The 15422-nt window shown below is 38.0% G+C and overlaps 1 protein-coding gene across 1 annotated transcript in view; it reads right to left on the bottom strand.

Annotated features, from left to right (window-relative positions):
• Window positions 1-4452: 4452 nt before the first annotated feature.
• The window catches only part of SNAPC1 (small nuclear RNA activating complex polypeptide 1), an 11720-nt gene continuing 750 nt past the window's right edge, over window positions 4453-15422 (bottom strand). Inside the window, exons 3-11 of the mRNA XM_026849220.1 lie at window positions 14645-14804; window positions 13289-13429; window positions 12719-12823; window positions 11585-11743; window positions 11066-11140; window positions 10342-10404; window positions 9260-9401; window positions 6815-6898; window positions 4453-4939 (exon numbers count right to left, since the gene is read on the bottom strand). Coding sequence (XP_026705021.1) covers window positions 4905-4939; window positions 6815-6898; window positions 9260-9401; window positions 10342-10404; window positions 11066-11140; window positions 11585-11743; window positions 12719-12823; window positions 13289-13429; window positions 14645-14804 — 964 coding nt within the window. The 3' untranslated portion in view covers window positions 4453-4904. The remainder of the gene's footprint in view (window positions 4940-6814; window positions 6899-9259; window positions 9402-10341; window positions 10405-11065; window positions 11141-11584; window positions 11744-12718; window positions 12824-13288; window positions 13430-14644; window positions 14805-15422) is intronic.

The raw sequence follows: 15422 nt of genomic DNA on the forward strand, positions 1-15422 counted from the left end.
GGCGGGGCCGCCCCCGGGGCAGCAGCGGGCGCGGGGAAGGCGCGACCGGCGCGGGGTGTGCGCAGCACAGGCGGGACGCCCTGCGGTTTCCCAGAAAAATGAGACTTGGGGAAGGTAAGCAGCTTCACCCCCTCTTCCAAAACGTTGCGCCGCCTCTTCTCACGAGTCCTCAGGGCTGTGCTGACCGGGCAGCAGGGGGGTAAAAGACCCCACTCGCGGTGTGTCAACACGCAGCCCTCTGCCAGAAACTAATCCGGAGCCACCGCAGCGTGCACTGAGCCCGTCACTAAGATTCAAATGCTACCACACTTCTCGCCACACATACAAAACTCTTCTAAAGAAACAAGTTACTCCCCATCTTTGATAACCTCGAGTAGCTGACGGCTGGCCCTTATGTCCATTTTATTTTCCATTTCCAGGTTTACATTTCTGTGACTAAAGAGGAAGCAGGTTAGTGTCCTTTACAGAAAGCTCAAGCTGTTGCAACATAATTTTTCTTCGGATATGTTGCTACTACAGCATAGCACAGGGAAGACTGACCCAAGCCCTCAAGTACAAGGAGCAAGATGGAGCTTTAAGCACCTTTCTGAGCCCCTTCTAGCTCATAAAGTTCCTGCAGTCCTAGTCCAAGTGCTGGGTTGCATACAGAAGGAGGAGGAAAGTATTCCCTTACCAGGCTTAATCTGATTTGAGGACACAGTTGAGAATGGCTTCCTCACCCCAGGTCCACACAGCAGATTTGTAAAATCTGAACAGGCAGCTCCAGAAGTAGAATGAACTTAAAAATGAAACATTCCAGAAAAGAATATAACACCTGTCATTTGAAGAACTGGCTATGCATGTGTGATGAGAGAATATACACTCTCTGCATAGGGTCCTGTTATGTAAAACATTAATATCAGAATAAACCCCAAGGTATCCTCCAGTCCATCTCCTGACTCCAAAGCAGGATTAGGTCTCAGACAACCAACGTTTTTACAACATTGTTTTGAACTCCTACAGTGATTCTGCTGTTTAAGGCCAGACCGTTTACTTAACTGCAAAAATCTCCTATTAAGTATATTCACGTTGCTGCAAACTGTATAGCTCTGCCTCAGTGAACATGGATCACTATTTGCATAAACACATATTACAAAGCTGTAAAGACCATTACCAGGAAGACTGTTCTATTCATTCTCAAACCCTTTCTTTTCCAGACTAAAGTCTTGCAGACTGTTTTCTTTGTTGCCCTTTTTTTTTAGGATTCTCTAATTATTCTAGACGTGAGGTCTACATCCTCCCCAAACTATACACCACACAGATCACCACTGCCATCATGGCATTTGGAATTTTTCACATCACCCCCATATTGCTGATCCACCTTCAGCTGGAGGGCTGAAAAACCCTCCAGACTGAGAACAGCTGCTTACATGAGCATGCCCGAGCTGGTATTTGCATTTAAACCATCCTTCCAAATGCAGCCTTTGGCACTTACCTTAGTTAGACCTTGTTGATTTCTCCCATTATAAGAATAAAAATTATACCAGAAGATGTCTTCCACTTAAACAGTTTCTAAACTGATGTCATCTGTTTTAAGTTTATTCTGCTTCTCCTCACCCACATTATACTTGTAAACATTGCATGGCACTACCTCAAGGATCCTTTAGTTTTGCCAAAGAAATGGGGATTACTGTAGTATGTAGTTCTTCAGTCAGTTGTATATCCACCTTAGAGAAGTCTCAGCTGAACCATATTTCTCTAATTTACTTACAAAAACTACAACAACATCCAGATACATACTGTTATGTTGCCTCACTCCCATCTACCAGGTCAGCTGCAAGTTAGACTGACGTTACAGAGATGAAGTTTTCTTGCAGCCTTTGAGTACTGTATTAGCTGAGGCTATAACCAGGAGAGAAGTTAGATACTAGAAAACAATATTATTGAAGTCCTGTAGGTTTTTTGGTTTTGTTTTGGGGGGTTTTGTTTTGTTTATTTTTAATGACAGCTGCTTGTTTCAATTAAGTATTTTAGAAAGTCTCTCTCATGTTTTTAAAAGCCTGTAATTGCTCACCAGACTGTAGCAAGGGATTTTTATTTTAAGAAAGAAAAATTACACCAGATTATAAAACTTGCTTACAGATGCCTTTAAATTCTCAGGATTGCTGTTTTGAAATATTACCACTGCGTATAGTCAGCAGTTCTAAGTTTATCCTTAAGCATAACTTCCATTTTACATTTACGCAATTTATAAACAAATTAAAGAACACTTGTTTTCATCATTACAATGTTAAAATAACTGCTAGTTGAATGCACCCATTTTCACACCTAGTCAAGCCTTTGCATGCTTCTGATGTAGACTTGCAAATCATTTTCAGAAGTGTGTGCAGCAAACTCATGTCACTGAGTATTGAAAATTCTGAAAAATTCTACTCAGCTCTTAGCGTGGTCCAAAGATACAAGAAGCAGCAAACAAGATGGTGATGTTATGAAAAAGTGCCACTGCAGGGAACAGTATTAAACATATTCCTTAAACACATTAAAATAAACTTACACCATATATATGGGATAATAATTTAGCTGAAAATAGATTGTCAAGAAAGTGAAAAAATAAACCTTTGTAGCTGTGTTTAATCTTTAGCTTCCTTGAGAAATCTATGTGCAAGTTGGAAGAAAATAGAAAAAGAGGTCACTTTCAAGTTTCCCTTCAAGGGAAGAATCCAACACCATGTAGCTGCAAAGCCTAGCTCAACCTTGGTGCCTAGAAACAGTAGATGAGGATTGGTCCTGTAAATTTCATCATTAAGCAACTTCTTAAGTGAAGAAACTTCTAATCAATGACGAATTTGAAGCTGTAGTCCCAATATCTGCTAGAAGGAACTCTCCATCTTCACCTATATCTTTCTTAGCCATCCAGGGGTTTCCCAAGATGAGACTCAAGTACTCCACTGCACCTCATCTCCAAACTGCTCCCCTATTAGACCTACACAGGTATCCATCCCCTGCAATGTCAGGATGCCAGAAAGCTTCTCCATCAGCCTGCATACCCACACCCACAGCAGCACCTCAGATGGACACAACTGACAAATGTAGTATTGCCAACAGGATCCTAACTGCATTAAGAGGAGCAGAAAATACTGACCAAAAAAAGTCTGGTTAAGTTTTTCTTGAGAGGTCTCTATGTCTCTTGTATCTGCTCACCAAAAATTAGGAGCAGAAATGCATAGAGGGGAAATTAGTTTGTGCTGGTCAGAAAAACAAATTAAAACTGAACTGTTCAAAATTTACAGAAATGATACCTCCAAAACCTTTCTGACTACAGATGAGCCTTTTTAAACAGGCGGCATCTATGGCACGTTCTAGCCACAGACTAAGCCCAGCAACCTTAGGACCAGAAATACAGTGGAGAAGTGAACATTAAACCAGGAAAAAGGGGTAGAAACTAAATGCATGTATGATAAAATTTAACTATATTATTACCACTATAGAGTTGGGGTTTTTTTCTGTATAGAAGTATTCTTTTTTCTATAATAAGTAGATTTGGACTAATAATGACTTTTGGATTAGACTGTAAAATTTTGATTATTCAACTGAATATTCGATTGCTCAGTTTACTATAAAGTTTTGGCTTTATTATAAAGTGTTTCCTCTTTTCCCATTAAGAAGGTTGAGTGCAACACTGGTGCTTAATTATTAGTTTTTCCAGTGTCCAACCTGTTTGTCATTTAGGCCCGTTCCTCCTTGTCAACCAGTGTATTTAATACAGGCCCCTTTTATAGTCAAATCATTTATATTTCCACTTAGTGTTTTTTCTTCTAGGAAAGGGTACTTCAATTCCTTTGGCCTTTTGAGTCATACTACTAAACTAATTCACTCAGTTTAGGTCCCTTCTATATTTAGAATCTTTCAAATTAATATTTTATATTTCTTCTTGTAGGAGAGGACAGCTCAACTCCTTTGGCTTTTCTTGATAGTACTGCTATGATCCACTGGAGAAAATACTAAGGAGAATAACTCATTCTTCTCGAATTTTTGTGTCAAATGGGGTGTTTAAGGCTATGGCCTTTTAGGGCTGAATGACATGAATTCTAGTGCTTGTTATTGTTTACAGAAAACACTCCAGCTTATGATTCTCAATCCGTTTGCTTTTTCTGCAGTACTGTTGCCTAGCAATCATCTCCCCATTCTGTACCTGTTCTCAGTACTGAACTTCATTTATCCCCACACCCACTTCTTCCACTCCTCTCCAATTATAAAGATAATTTTGAATTCCTGTCCTGCCCTCGTACAGCTGAAGGTCATCTGCAGAATTAATAAATGCACTTTACATTTCTTCATTTGAATATACAATTATTCCAGATCTGCTGGAGACAGAATACGATAAACTGCTTCTCACGAAGTTCGTTTCCCACACCTGTGGGATCAAACCATGATAAACACTGATGAAGTTACACACTATGAAATGGAGCGAGCAAACTGTGAAAAATAATTTATTGTACTAATTTTCAACAGTCAGTAACCTTAGTTTTATGTTCAGTGATAAAGATCATAAACATGTCTCATATGGGCAAATATTTTGTGAGCTGTTCTTTTAAAACTCTCAGCTAAAACCATCATTGCAGATTGACATGAGTTCCAAGTGATAACTCACATTGTATAAGCTAAATACAAGAAACAACTGATCTTCTCTTTCCATCTCAAACAAGACACAGCAACTGTCTCCGACAAGAAGCATTCACCAGGTGCTGTACCATGAGACAGCTAAGGTATACCAGTCACTACCAGTATTCCAGCATCACCTGTAGTTTCACTCCCACTCACCACTCCTTGTAGGTTCAAAGGCATCCAAAACAAGTCCTTTGTGTTACCTCTAATATTGGTATTTTGTCATTAACTTAACATTAGTGCTTCTCCAACTGGATCCTCTAACATCTTCTTTTCCTCCTGGGGAGAGATACTTCTGAAAGGAAATAAAGAGATTTTTCTGACAAGCTTTTCAATCTATCTTCCCTTATGGGAATGATTAAAGTCACATTAATTCTGCCCAGCAAAGGAAATAAATTAGATGAGCTCTCGAGATCCCCTCACAATCCCTTTCCCCATGGTTTTAAATATGAAAAAATACCTTTCTAAATTCTACAGCACACTATCATTCAATACATCAATTAAAATTTTATTGTTGAACAAAATACTGTACAAAACTTAATCACACCTGAGAGCTTTCTGCTCACTGTGAACACTTTAAGATTTCACTGTGAATCTGACAAATGGAATACTCACAAAATTAAGCACAAAATACCTGAAAAGAGCGCTTGTGGGTATTTTTAATGCTTCAGAATTTGCTGGCAAATTCTGAGAAATGGAGAATGATCCTGATTTAGAAAGCAACTTTCTGTCCACCACAAATTGAAGTAAATAAAGTACAGTATTAAATGCACCACTGTGCCTTCAATCTGACCATTTAAAATTGAACAAATTCACACTGTCTACAACTAAGGTGATCAGAAAACTTAATCTCATTTTGGTACTACAAGATGTTATTTTACTTTTAAAAAGAGCAAATATAAATGTGCTACCTCACTACAAATGTATTTTAATAGTTATTATGCTTCCTTGTATGAAATACCCCTCCATTACATACAATTTTGGGTAGTAAATTAACTCCAAAAAATATACTCCTCACACTCATCTATGTCATTAAAGCTTTCCAGAAGTTGTACTCAACCCTTTGCTCTCCCTTTAAGCAACCTAATTAAATCCTACTCTTTTTAGATTAAGAACCATTACCTCTGGTCTATCAAGTCTGCTTTCCACTCCGTAAGCAAGACTCACCAGTCTGAGACTAGCTAGAACTGCCAGTGGAAACTGTGCCTTTAGCTGGCCAGGTCCTCTTCCCAGGAATGACACCTGAGTTTGAGACATGGCAGCAAAGCAGTACCCTGGGCTCTTCCCAGAGCATAGCTAGATAAGGCACCTCCAGATAAAGGGGATGCAACTTTCTTTGTACAGCGTCTGTTCCACAGTGTTTATGTTCTCCTCAAGTAATACAGAGAACAGACCCTGAAGCTTCTGAGTTGCAGAGCACTTCAGTATCATCTAACATCTCAATTTGTACTACTCGCATTTGGTGCGTCTGTATAGCAACTCCAGCATCAGCTTTGAGAAACCTGCTTTGCCATTGCTTCCAACTAAAAAATTATATTATTTCCAGTAGCAAGAGTGATAGTGAAGTCATCCACTCTTCTGCTGCAGTTCCCAGAATCCTACTCCAACTGTATCAGACAACTTCTAATACCGCAGAGGACACCATTACTGTATATACAGGAACTTAATCCTTAAAGCATTGCCCAACTGAAATTAAGGCTAGAGAGAAAACTTCTATGTCCTTTCACTTCCACAAAAATGAAGGCAGCAAGGGCTGTTCTGACCTCGAGCACAGGTTACCCAAGTTTCCAGAGCTACTGGAACAGGTCTCCTCTAAGTGAGAGAATGACCAAAACCATCACTTTTCCCTACACTTGGAACTCTTCAAGATAGATTTGTATTATAGAAGAGTAAGTCTCCTTTTAACTGGACCAGTTTTAACTCTGAACACTATAATGAAATCAATGTAGAAAAACATGACTCTCAGGATTTTGCCACCACATGTGTGCTTGTAACAAAGTCTCAAATCAAAGCTTCAATTCTCATGCAACAATTTACACACTATAAACTCATCTAGCTTTTGCAAGGCAGCAACATCTGAGCCAAAATACCAGCTTTAATTTCAGAGAAGTACAGCACAGTAGAGAACTATTAAAAAACAAGTAACCAGTTTGTTAAAATTTCATTGTACCTTCCTCATCTGAGTTCTCCTCTTCTGTGATTATAGGCATCCCAATATGCCGAGTAACAGTTTCCTTTGCCACTTCTGTTTCACCTGCAAATAGATTTTTAGGAAAAACTGTCAGCTGCTTTCTTTTTTCTTCTACATCTCAGGTTCAGCAGTTAAAAGACTGTTCACATGCTGCTCTCTTGACTTGCTTGTCAAAGGCTGTAGAGAAGAAACACCTACGTTTCACATACCTTCATATGGCTCACTAAAGAAACCTTCAATAACAAGTAATTAACACTACAAGTTTAAAGCATATCAACCACCAAATTGGTCCAGAGATAATTCAAAATGCCCTTATTTCTCTTCAACACTTCATCTACTGTTTTAAAAGGAAGCAAAGACAACATTTTCTAATGCTCACCACTGAGAGGCATGAATTTCTCAGTAACTTTTTTCCTAACATAAATTAAACAAGTCAGAAAAGTCTGAAACTCTGTAATTAAATTCTTGTCTTCAAAATAAATGCAAAAGTATTTTGCTGTTCAACTTCACTTAACCTTTAATAAATTATAAGTAAATGAAAAACTTAAAACAGAACAACTTCTATCTGTTTAAAGTTGGATATCAGAAAGATTATTTCCTTAAGAAAAGTAATTTCCCATGCTTTCAGAACTGGGAGACAGAGATCTAAAGAAAGTAATGGAAGAGAAAAAAAAGATGCATAAGCAGGGATGTGCAAATACGTAGAAAGTAAAACCGCACCAATCCAGATGACATAAATGCTATGATAGTAAAATAACTAAATTGATTACTGGTCCATATATGCGAAAGATCAGCAACACCAGATAGGATCTCTCCGACAGAGAGACAGAAAACGATAGCTGACTTCCCTCTCTTCCTCACCTCCTCTTTAGATCTAGCAAAGTACTCACACCAGGTCTCATCTCACACTGAAATGAGTCGGTCCTCAGGTTCTGAGACTCAATATCTTTCAGAATATATTAACATAAATGATGACACCATACAAGAAGAATCCATATAAATAGCTAATCCTTTAAATTGTTGGTGTCAGCATCATACTATCAACAAACTTCAGAAATAAAAGAAATTTAAAAAGTATTAGCAGCTTGGGATCTGGTAAGTCAATTTTTTTGAAAAAACTTCTCATCTGAGGCAGAAAGGAGTCCCCAGTCCAATTTTCTTAATTTTAAAAACATTTACCATATCATCACTTACTCCATTACATTCCGTTTGTTCTTATTATCTCCACAGGCATTTTTGTTCTGTAGGCAACCATTCTTGACATGAACAAAACTCTATCCTCTCCACAGCATTCAAAGGGAGACTGCAGGCATTTGCATTTAATATTTCATGTTTCTTGTTAAAAGTTTGAAGTCTTGCTGACTACATTAAGCAAGAGCACATACAGGGACATACCAATGCTTATTATATCAGCATAGATAAACCAGAAGGATATCGAGTACAGTTAAAGGTATTTCCTTCCAGGATGCATTTCAAAGTAAGAAAAAAGGTCCCAAAGACTGGACAAAAGTACTCTGTACCTGTTTTAAAAAAAGTTTGCTCCTTGAAATTGTTTTTATTCCTAAATTATAATGCTCAGGAGAAATAAAATAGAATTACACAACAGAACCACAAAACCCGTCACAGGTGTATCAAAAAACCCTGCTGTGAAGAAAGAAGTTAAGTCTAGCTATAAACTAAACAAATATAGAACTGTTGTAATGTAATAATAGCAATTCTGAGATTAAGGAAACCATTTGAGAAGAGTTTTGAAATTACATGAGCTATTGACAACAGATTTGTATTCACATGGAAATACTGAAAGTTTCATAACAAAAGAACAAAATAAATAACAAGTATCAGATGGAAGAACGACTGATGTGACAGTGCAGGTACTAGTCTTACAAAGTAATCATTGTCATTAAGACATCAGTATCGTTTTCAGAAATATTAGAGGATATTCCTTCAAGAGCTCAGAGACAGAATAGAAACAGGCAAGGTTTACTCTGGATTTCATGAAAATAATGTGAACGATCAAAGTCATCAGATAAGCTGATTTTCATCAAAAAGATAGCTTCAAAAGTAGAAGCCACCTGTCAGAGAAGAAACAGACACATATCTTACTCTCCGGTATGTCTGTTATATAGCAATTAGAAAAATTAAGACACTGCCGCACAGGGCATGCTTTTCCAAGGTCAGGCCTTTCCAGAGAAAAATTAGCAGGACTACATATGAGACTTCAGACTAACAATAAACCGCATGCACTCATGTTGCCTTTCTACCCCACCAGACTGTGGATAACAGACAAAATGGTTCAATTACGATACCGGCAGCACAGAACACTTCTTTCATCTTCTACCTCCACTGATCAACAATAAAATTCAAACCAGCTACCTCAGCTAGCAAAGTAATCTCTCCAGGTTCGCAAATGCAATGGAGAAATACCTTTAACTTCCAAAGCACCTCTTTTCCTTGCTGGCTGTGGTTGCCTGATGGTTTTTTTACTTCGGCTTGGAGATTTCCCATAATTCGATCCTGATTCAGAAGATTCTAATTTTACTTGACGATGTCTTCTGGATTTGGAAGCCTAGAACCCAAACATATACATGGACGATACAAAAAAGCTGTATGTCTGTAGCCAGACAGTACTGTATGTCACCCAGTACTTCACAATTCAGCAAGGACCAAAGCATCAACTTCTATGTCAGGGTGGAAAAGGGATGGAAAGAAGGGAGGGAGGATTCTCACTAGCTACTGTTCTTCAGGTTTAACAGGATAATGTGCCTTAATGGGAATCACTTAAAATGTAGGCAATGAAACACCCATTTATTTTCAAATCATTCTCTGTTGGTACCAACCTACATCATATTGCACACCACTGTTTGCAAGCAAACAGAACAGGTCCAAAAACAGCTGCACCATAAAGCCTCCTTATTGTCATATTTTGCTTAGGTGCCTAGAAAACATTATCACCACATAGTCACAAGTCTGGACTGTTACACTTTCCAGAGCTCCATTTCATTCAATAATGCAATTTTCAATAAGATGTTTTAATAAACAGTGAAAGTTGTGATGTTTCTCATAGGCCTGCTCTGAAAATGACGAATCAACAATATTGTTAAAGTAGCAAGTTATTGAAACAATGTTTCCAAGGACTTCCAACTGACTTTAAACCCCTCAAATTCATATTCACAAGCCTCTTCAGAGATTCCAATACCTAAACTTCAAGGAATTTGAGCAATTAAATTTGCAAGTATTTTTATACCATCTACTTAAGCGGAGCATAGAAGATACCTTGTAAATGAGAATCCCCCAAACATAGATCATACCTGCACTGTTTCCACAATCTAACAAGAATAATAAGAGCTTCAGGTTTCCCCAATGCATTAAGAAAATTAGAACATTCAAAGGCTGAATGAGCATGCCATTTTAACTCATTCCCTCCTGACCCAAAGTTTACATTAAAGTGGTACTTAAAACTGTTCTTTAAAAATAAATACAAACCTATCATCTGATTTTATACCTACCTCAGCAACTGCAGAGTAAGACTTGTATTTGATTCTAGCCAATGCACTTGCTCTTTCAGAACCCTGTAAAGAATCAAAGAAATTGGTCAGAAAAAGTTTTCGTATTCTATTATAGCAGTATTGAAATATCACATCAGATAATCATGTGAGCAATATCTCACTACAGCTGTAATTCTATAATCAGAGTTAGTCCTATATAATTAAAATGCCATTGAACTGTTACTTTAAAAAAAGTTCAAATTTCATTAAAAAGGTAGACCATAATTTTGGTTGCCTTCACTGTTACAAAGCCCAGGAGAAGAAAATCAAATCTGAAATGTCACATCTTGCTCAAATTCAAAGCTGAAATAAGCAGGTAAGTAACACATGAAATAATGTTGTAGCATAAAAAATGGACATTACATTTAGTTGAAACTCCAGGAGCCATAAAGGAGTCGGCCCAAGGACATACAGGTCTTTCCCTTCCTTATTCAAAAGAGACTTTATTACAAGCATCCAAGAGCTATCACAGCCGTGAATGCTCACAGCTTAACAGAAAACAATACAATTTAAAAACAAATTCAGAACCAACCAATCAATGAAAAAACAACCAGCCCCACTAGCTATTCCTGGAACCTACTTGGACACTATCAAGACTTGACATACACCGCTTAGCCTGTGATCTGAAGCCAAAAAATAATAGATTTGGCCTGCACAATGTAGTCAACTAGTTCATTTTTCTTACCTCTGATTCTAGCAAAGTCCTTTCTTCCTTTTCGTTTGATATTTCATCATTTTCTTTAGTATTTAAGAATAATTTCTAAAACAAAAAAAGGGAATCTTTTAAATCTCTGGCATATACAAGGCAGCTAACATCCAAGAATTGTGAAAAATGAAACAATTATTTACACATACGACCGTTTTCTTCGCCTTACACTACGGCCTTTCCTTGATTCAAGAATAAGTGTTACAGAGTTATTTTGTATGGTCATTCTAATACTGACCAAAAGTCACACCTTCCAGGGCTTACCCCTCAGCAATCATTTATGTTATTACTGAGGCAGTACCACATACAACTCCAGACCCTTCCCCCCATAGCATAACTCTGCCTAGGGTTTTACTCATTCCATGTCTTCAGTGTTACAGTTCTACTCACATCTGAGATTTACAAAGTATGTTCAGGGTAATTACACTAAGACAGACAGTTCTTACACATTCACACAGTCTGTTAAGTTATCAGAGCACAACGGTTAATATTACCTACCATTCTGTTCTGCTGCCATTCCTGATGTTCCAAAGTTATGTCTTTAAGAATATCTACAAATTCATCTTTTATCAAGCTCAGTGCCTTGTCTGGCTGGGATTTGTCAGTTGAAATGACACACTTCATTTTCTGGTAGTGGTCATGAATATTCATCAGTTCCTAAAATAAAAAAATACTCTCTTCAGGAAAGAAAAAAAAATAAAATACCAGCAGTAAAGCAATATTGGTCCTCAAAGAACAGAAACAGGGTTACACAAACCATTCCAAGGAGACCATGGAACTAGCAGGAGTGTTAGAAACAGATTCTGTTTAGCTCAGCTCAGTTTTAGGGAGCCTAGCAATACTGCTACCGAGCACTGTCCCATCAGTCCACCAAAAAGCAAAAGAAGAAGGAGTATCTTGCATTATTTAAACTAAAAAGGAAGTCTCAGCGACACTAAGGATCAGTGTTCATAGAGGTCTCATTCTGATATGGTGGTCTATTTTTATCTCTTTAGAGAAAGCATTTTATTTTTCCTTTTGAGGAAACAGGTCTTCTCATCCTGCCATTTCACAGATTTCTGATTTTTGTACCACAGTAGTCAACCTCACTGATGATATGTATTTGCTAGCAGCAACTGGAAAAACCTGTAAACAAAGATCTATTACTGAGTCATAATGAGCAATATAAGAAACTATACCCATCTTGAATTACTCCAGTTTTTATAAAATGTATTATAAACAAAAACAAGTATTAAAATAAGAAATAAATGTTAGAGAAGGCTATAAACTTGCAGATAAGTAAATTCAATATTACCACAAGTATCGAGCTTTCAGCTGCAATCTGCAGACATATCAAAACATGCTTCCCCTCAACCAACATTTTCCATTTCTAAGTGACAATTAACCATTTATACCATTCCCCTTTCACATCTCACTGAAGCAAAACCACAAAACCTTAGAGCATATTGCAAGTACTGAAAACAGTACCACAATTTTTCCAAAAAAAAAGCTGTGTTTCTGAGTGTTGGGTAAAGTGGCTGGCACAGGTTATTACCCTTGGCTGGATTCCATAAGAGGACTTGAACAGCAGCAGAAAACCAAAACAACAACAAAAAAAGCAGTGGTTAATTTGTAGTTTAAAAGGTACTGTACCTCCAATACATCATTAGTGATGAGGCTGTTTACTCGGTTACTTGGGTCCTTAAATTCTTCTTTAAATTCGTTTTCCTGCATCACCATCTTAGTTCGGTAGTTTAGCTAAAACAAGAGACAATGCTTTGTAACTTAAAAGCAAACTTAAAATGGCACCTCCTCTTGAAAATTCTTACTGCATATCCAACCAACAAGAGATGCTGAAAGGCATAAAACCATCTCATCGACAACACCATGCAGCTTTAAAGTGCTGCATCAGCCCTTCCCAAAAAATTATTCCCTAGTCAAGAATTTAATCCAGCATCCAGATTCAAGAGTTTGACGTTTCTAGAAATTATAACACATCTCAAACCTAATTAGAACATTAGTTACTGGAAAAATATTTTCGGATGAGAAGCTTGGTACATTCAAACATCCTCTTAAGCTTTATGTCCCATACTTAGCTAAAGAGCAAGATTTACTATGTTTCAACACAGCCTCAAAACTAGACTAAATATGTGAGTGCTGCTGAACTGTCAGTCATTGAAAGCTGAAGATATTAAAAGGTAAGATATACATGTAATAACTCACTAGCTTTGGCATTGCTGTGAAATGGAATGCTCTGTCAAGTCGCAGTGTCCTAAAGATGTATGCTGCATCATAATGCTGGGAATCTATCAGATCTTGTTGAAATCTTTGGATGTCAGGCCAATACTTGAGCGCAATTCTGATCTGCAACAAAACAGCTCTATATTGTCATATCAACCTGCATATTTCAACAAATAAAAATGAATTCAGCTGATGATTGTGATCATGTTATACTATGCACAGTACCTGGATGCCGAGGGTGTGGCATGTCACATGAGCACAGAGCTACAGAGAGGATCCTACTATAACATTTGTTACTACTATCAAAATTTTATGCAGAGAAGTTTATTATACTGTTGTATTAAATATTCTCACTGCACTTGCTTTCTTTAACAGTGACACAGAACACAAGCCCTCTTTGACATCTGACAAAGTTAACTCTTCACATTCCTAGATACTTGAAACAATACACACCTAGAAGACTCTCAATCACTAGATGATTAGGAAATAATACTCCTACCATGATTTGCTGCCAGTGAAATGCTCATAAAAGTATCCTTGCTCCTTGCTTTCCTTCCTCTCTCCCATGTGCTCTGCCCACTTCATTTTCTCCCTAGCTCAATTAGCTTCTTTGATAATTCCTGGGCTAACAGTTCCAGCAGTGTTTTAAAAATTCCCTAAATTCATCCCCATAAAATGGATTGACTTCTTTGAAGTTAAGATATGAGATATAATGGCACCATTGTAGAATACTTCAACTTCAGTTTCTTATTTAAAGAATCTGAACTCAATTGCACATATGTACACAATATACATCACACAGTTTCTAAGTTCAAACCACTTCCTGCACTGAGTTTCCAACTCCTTTATATACTGATCTCCTGTCCCAGAAGCAGCAAGGAGACACGTCATTCAGGCATTAGCCCTTTCAACTATTTATGAATTCTGTTTCCACTTCTGGTTAACAGGAATTGGAAATCATGCAGCCAGTCTTCATCACATTGAAATTCTAAGGAATAGCTAAGGCTGTAATGGAGTTCTGTGCAGAGCTGAGCACATTTTCTGTCCCCATTCTGAAAGCTCATCTTTTTCATTTTTGAACAGAGAAGAGCTTCCTATCTCGCAGACAAGATTTCTGAGATGCAGCTACAATTTAGGAGGCACACGCAGTATTTTAGTCACCACTGTGTAAATTCTCAAATCCAAAGGTGTTTGAAAGGTGACTTTTTCCAAAGGGACCATCTGGTTCTAAATATTTTTAAGAAAATGAAAGAAAATGCCCTACCCATCTATGATGACAGTTATACCACATATCCTACGTCTAGTATCTCCTGACAATAAAACATCAAGAACAATTACCTTTTGTTTTGGCTGGCAAACCTGCGTACTGTAGAGCCCGTACAAAAGGTACAGAGCACCAACTCGAATCTGGAAAGCATAGGGGGGTAAGAAGTACTGCTGTGCCAGTTCTAAAGTCTTCTTTGTGATCTTATTTCTTTCCAAAGCTCTTATTCTACCACTAAACAAAAAAGAAAGCATGTTAAAAGCAAGTAACTATGAAAGTGCAGGCTTTAGAAAATCCGTAATGCAGAAAAAAGTTTTAGGTATTTTAAAACATATTACCATAGGGATCAAGTTTTGGGAAGTTTTCAGAGATAGCCAGACCTTAAGCTCTCACACAACACTGTGTGTAATTCCTTATATTAAATTAGATATAGAAGAAAAAATTAAATATCCTTCAATCATATTTTTAATCGCATATAATGAGCACTGCATCAAACTCCCTGAAGCATCAGTGTTCAAACCACACACATTACTAATATACAAAATAAACTGAACTAGTAACCGTTTTTCAGTATTACACGGGGATCGACGCTTCATTGCCATTTACCTACACACCAGTCAGGCAAACCTTTCCCAAAAACACCTGGAGGGAAACACGGCTCACCAACACCCCCCCTGATGGCTCCCACACACTACCAAGGGGCAAGCTCAGCAGCGGGGAGCTGTGGGCTTTGGGAGGGGGAAGACAGACTCCCCGAGGCCAGGCTCAGCCGCCGAGCTCGGCACAGCGGGACGCGAAAGGGTGGCCGGAGCCGGTGGTGCGGAGGGCGGCTGGCAGCGGGCAGACCACCGA

This window comes from Athene cunicularia, assembly GCF_003259725.1.
Source record: "Athene cunicularia isolate RWA chromosome 5 unlocalized genomic scaffold, athCun1 chr5_part1, whole genome shotgun sequence".
NCBI lineage: Eukaryota > Metazoa > Chordata > Aves > Strigiformes > Strigidae > Athene > Athene cunicularia.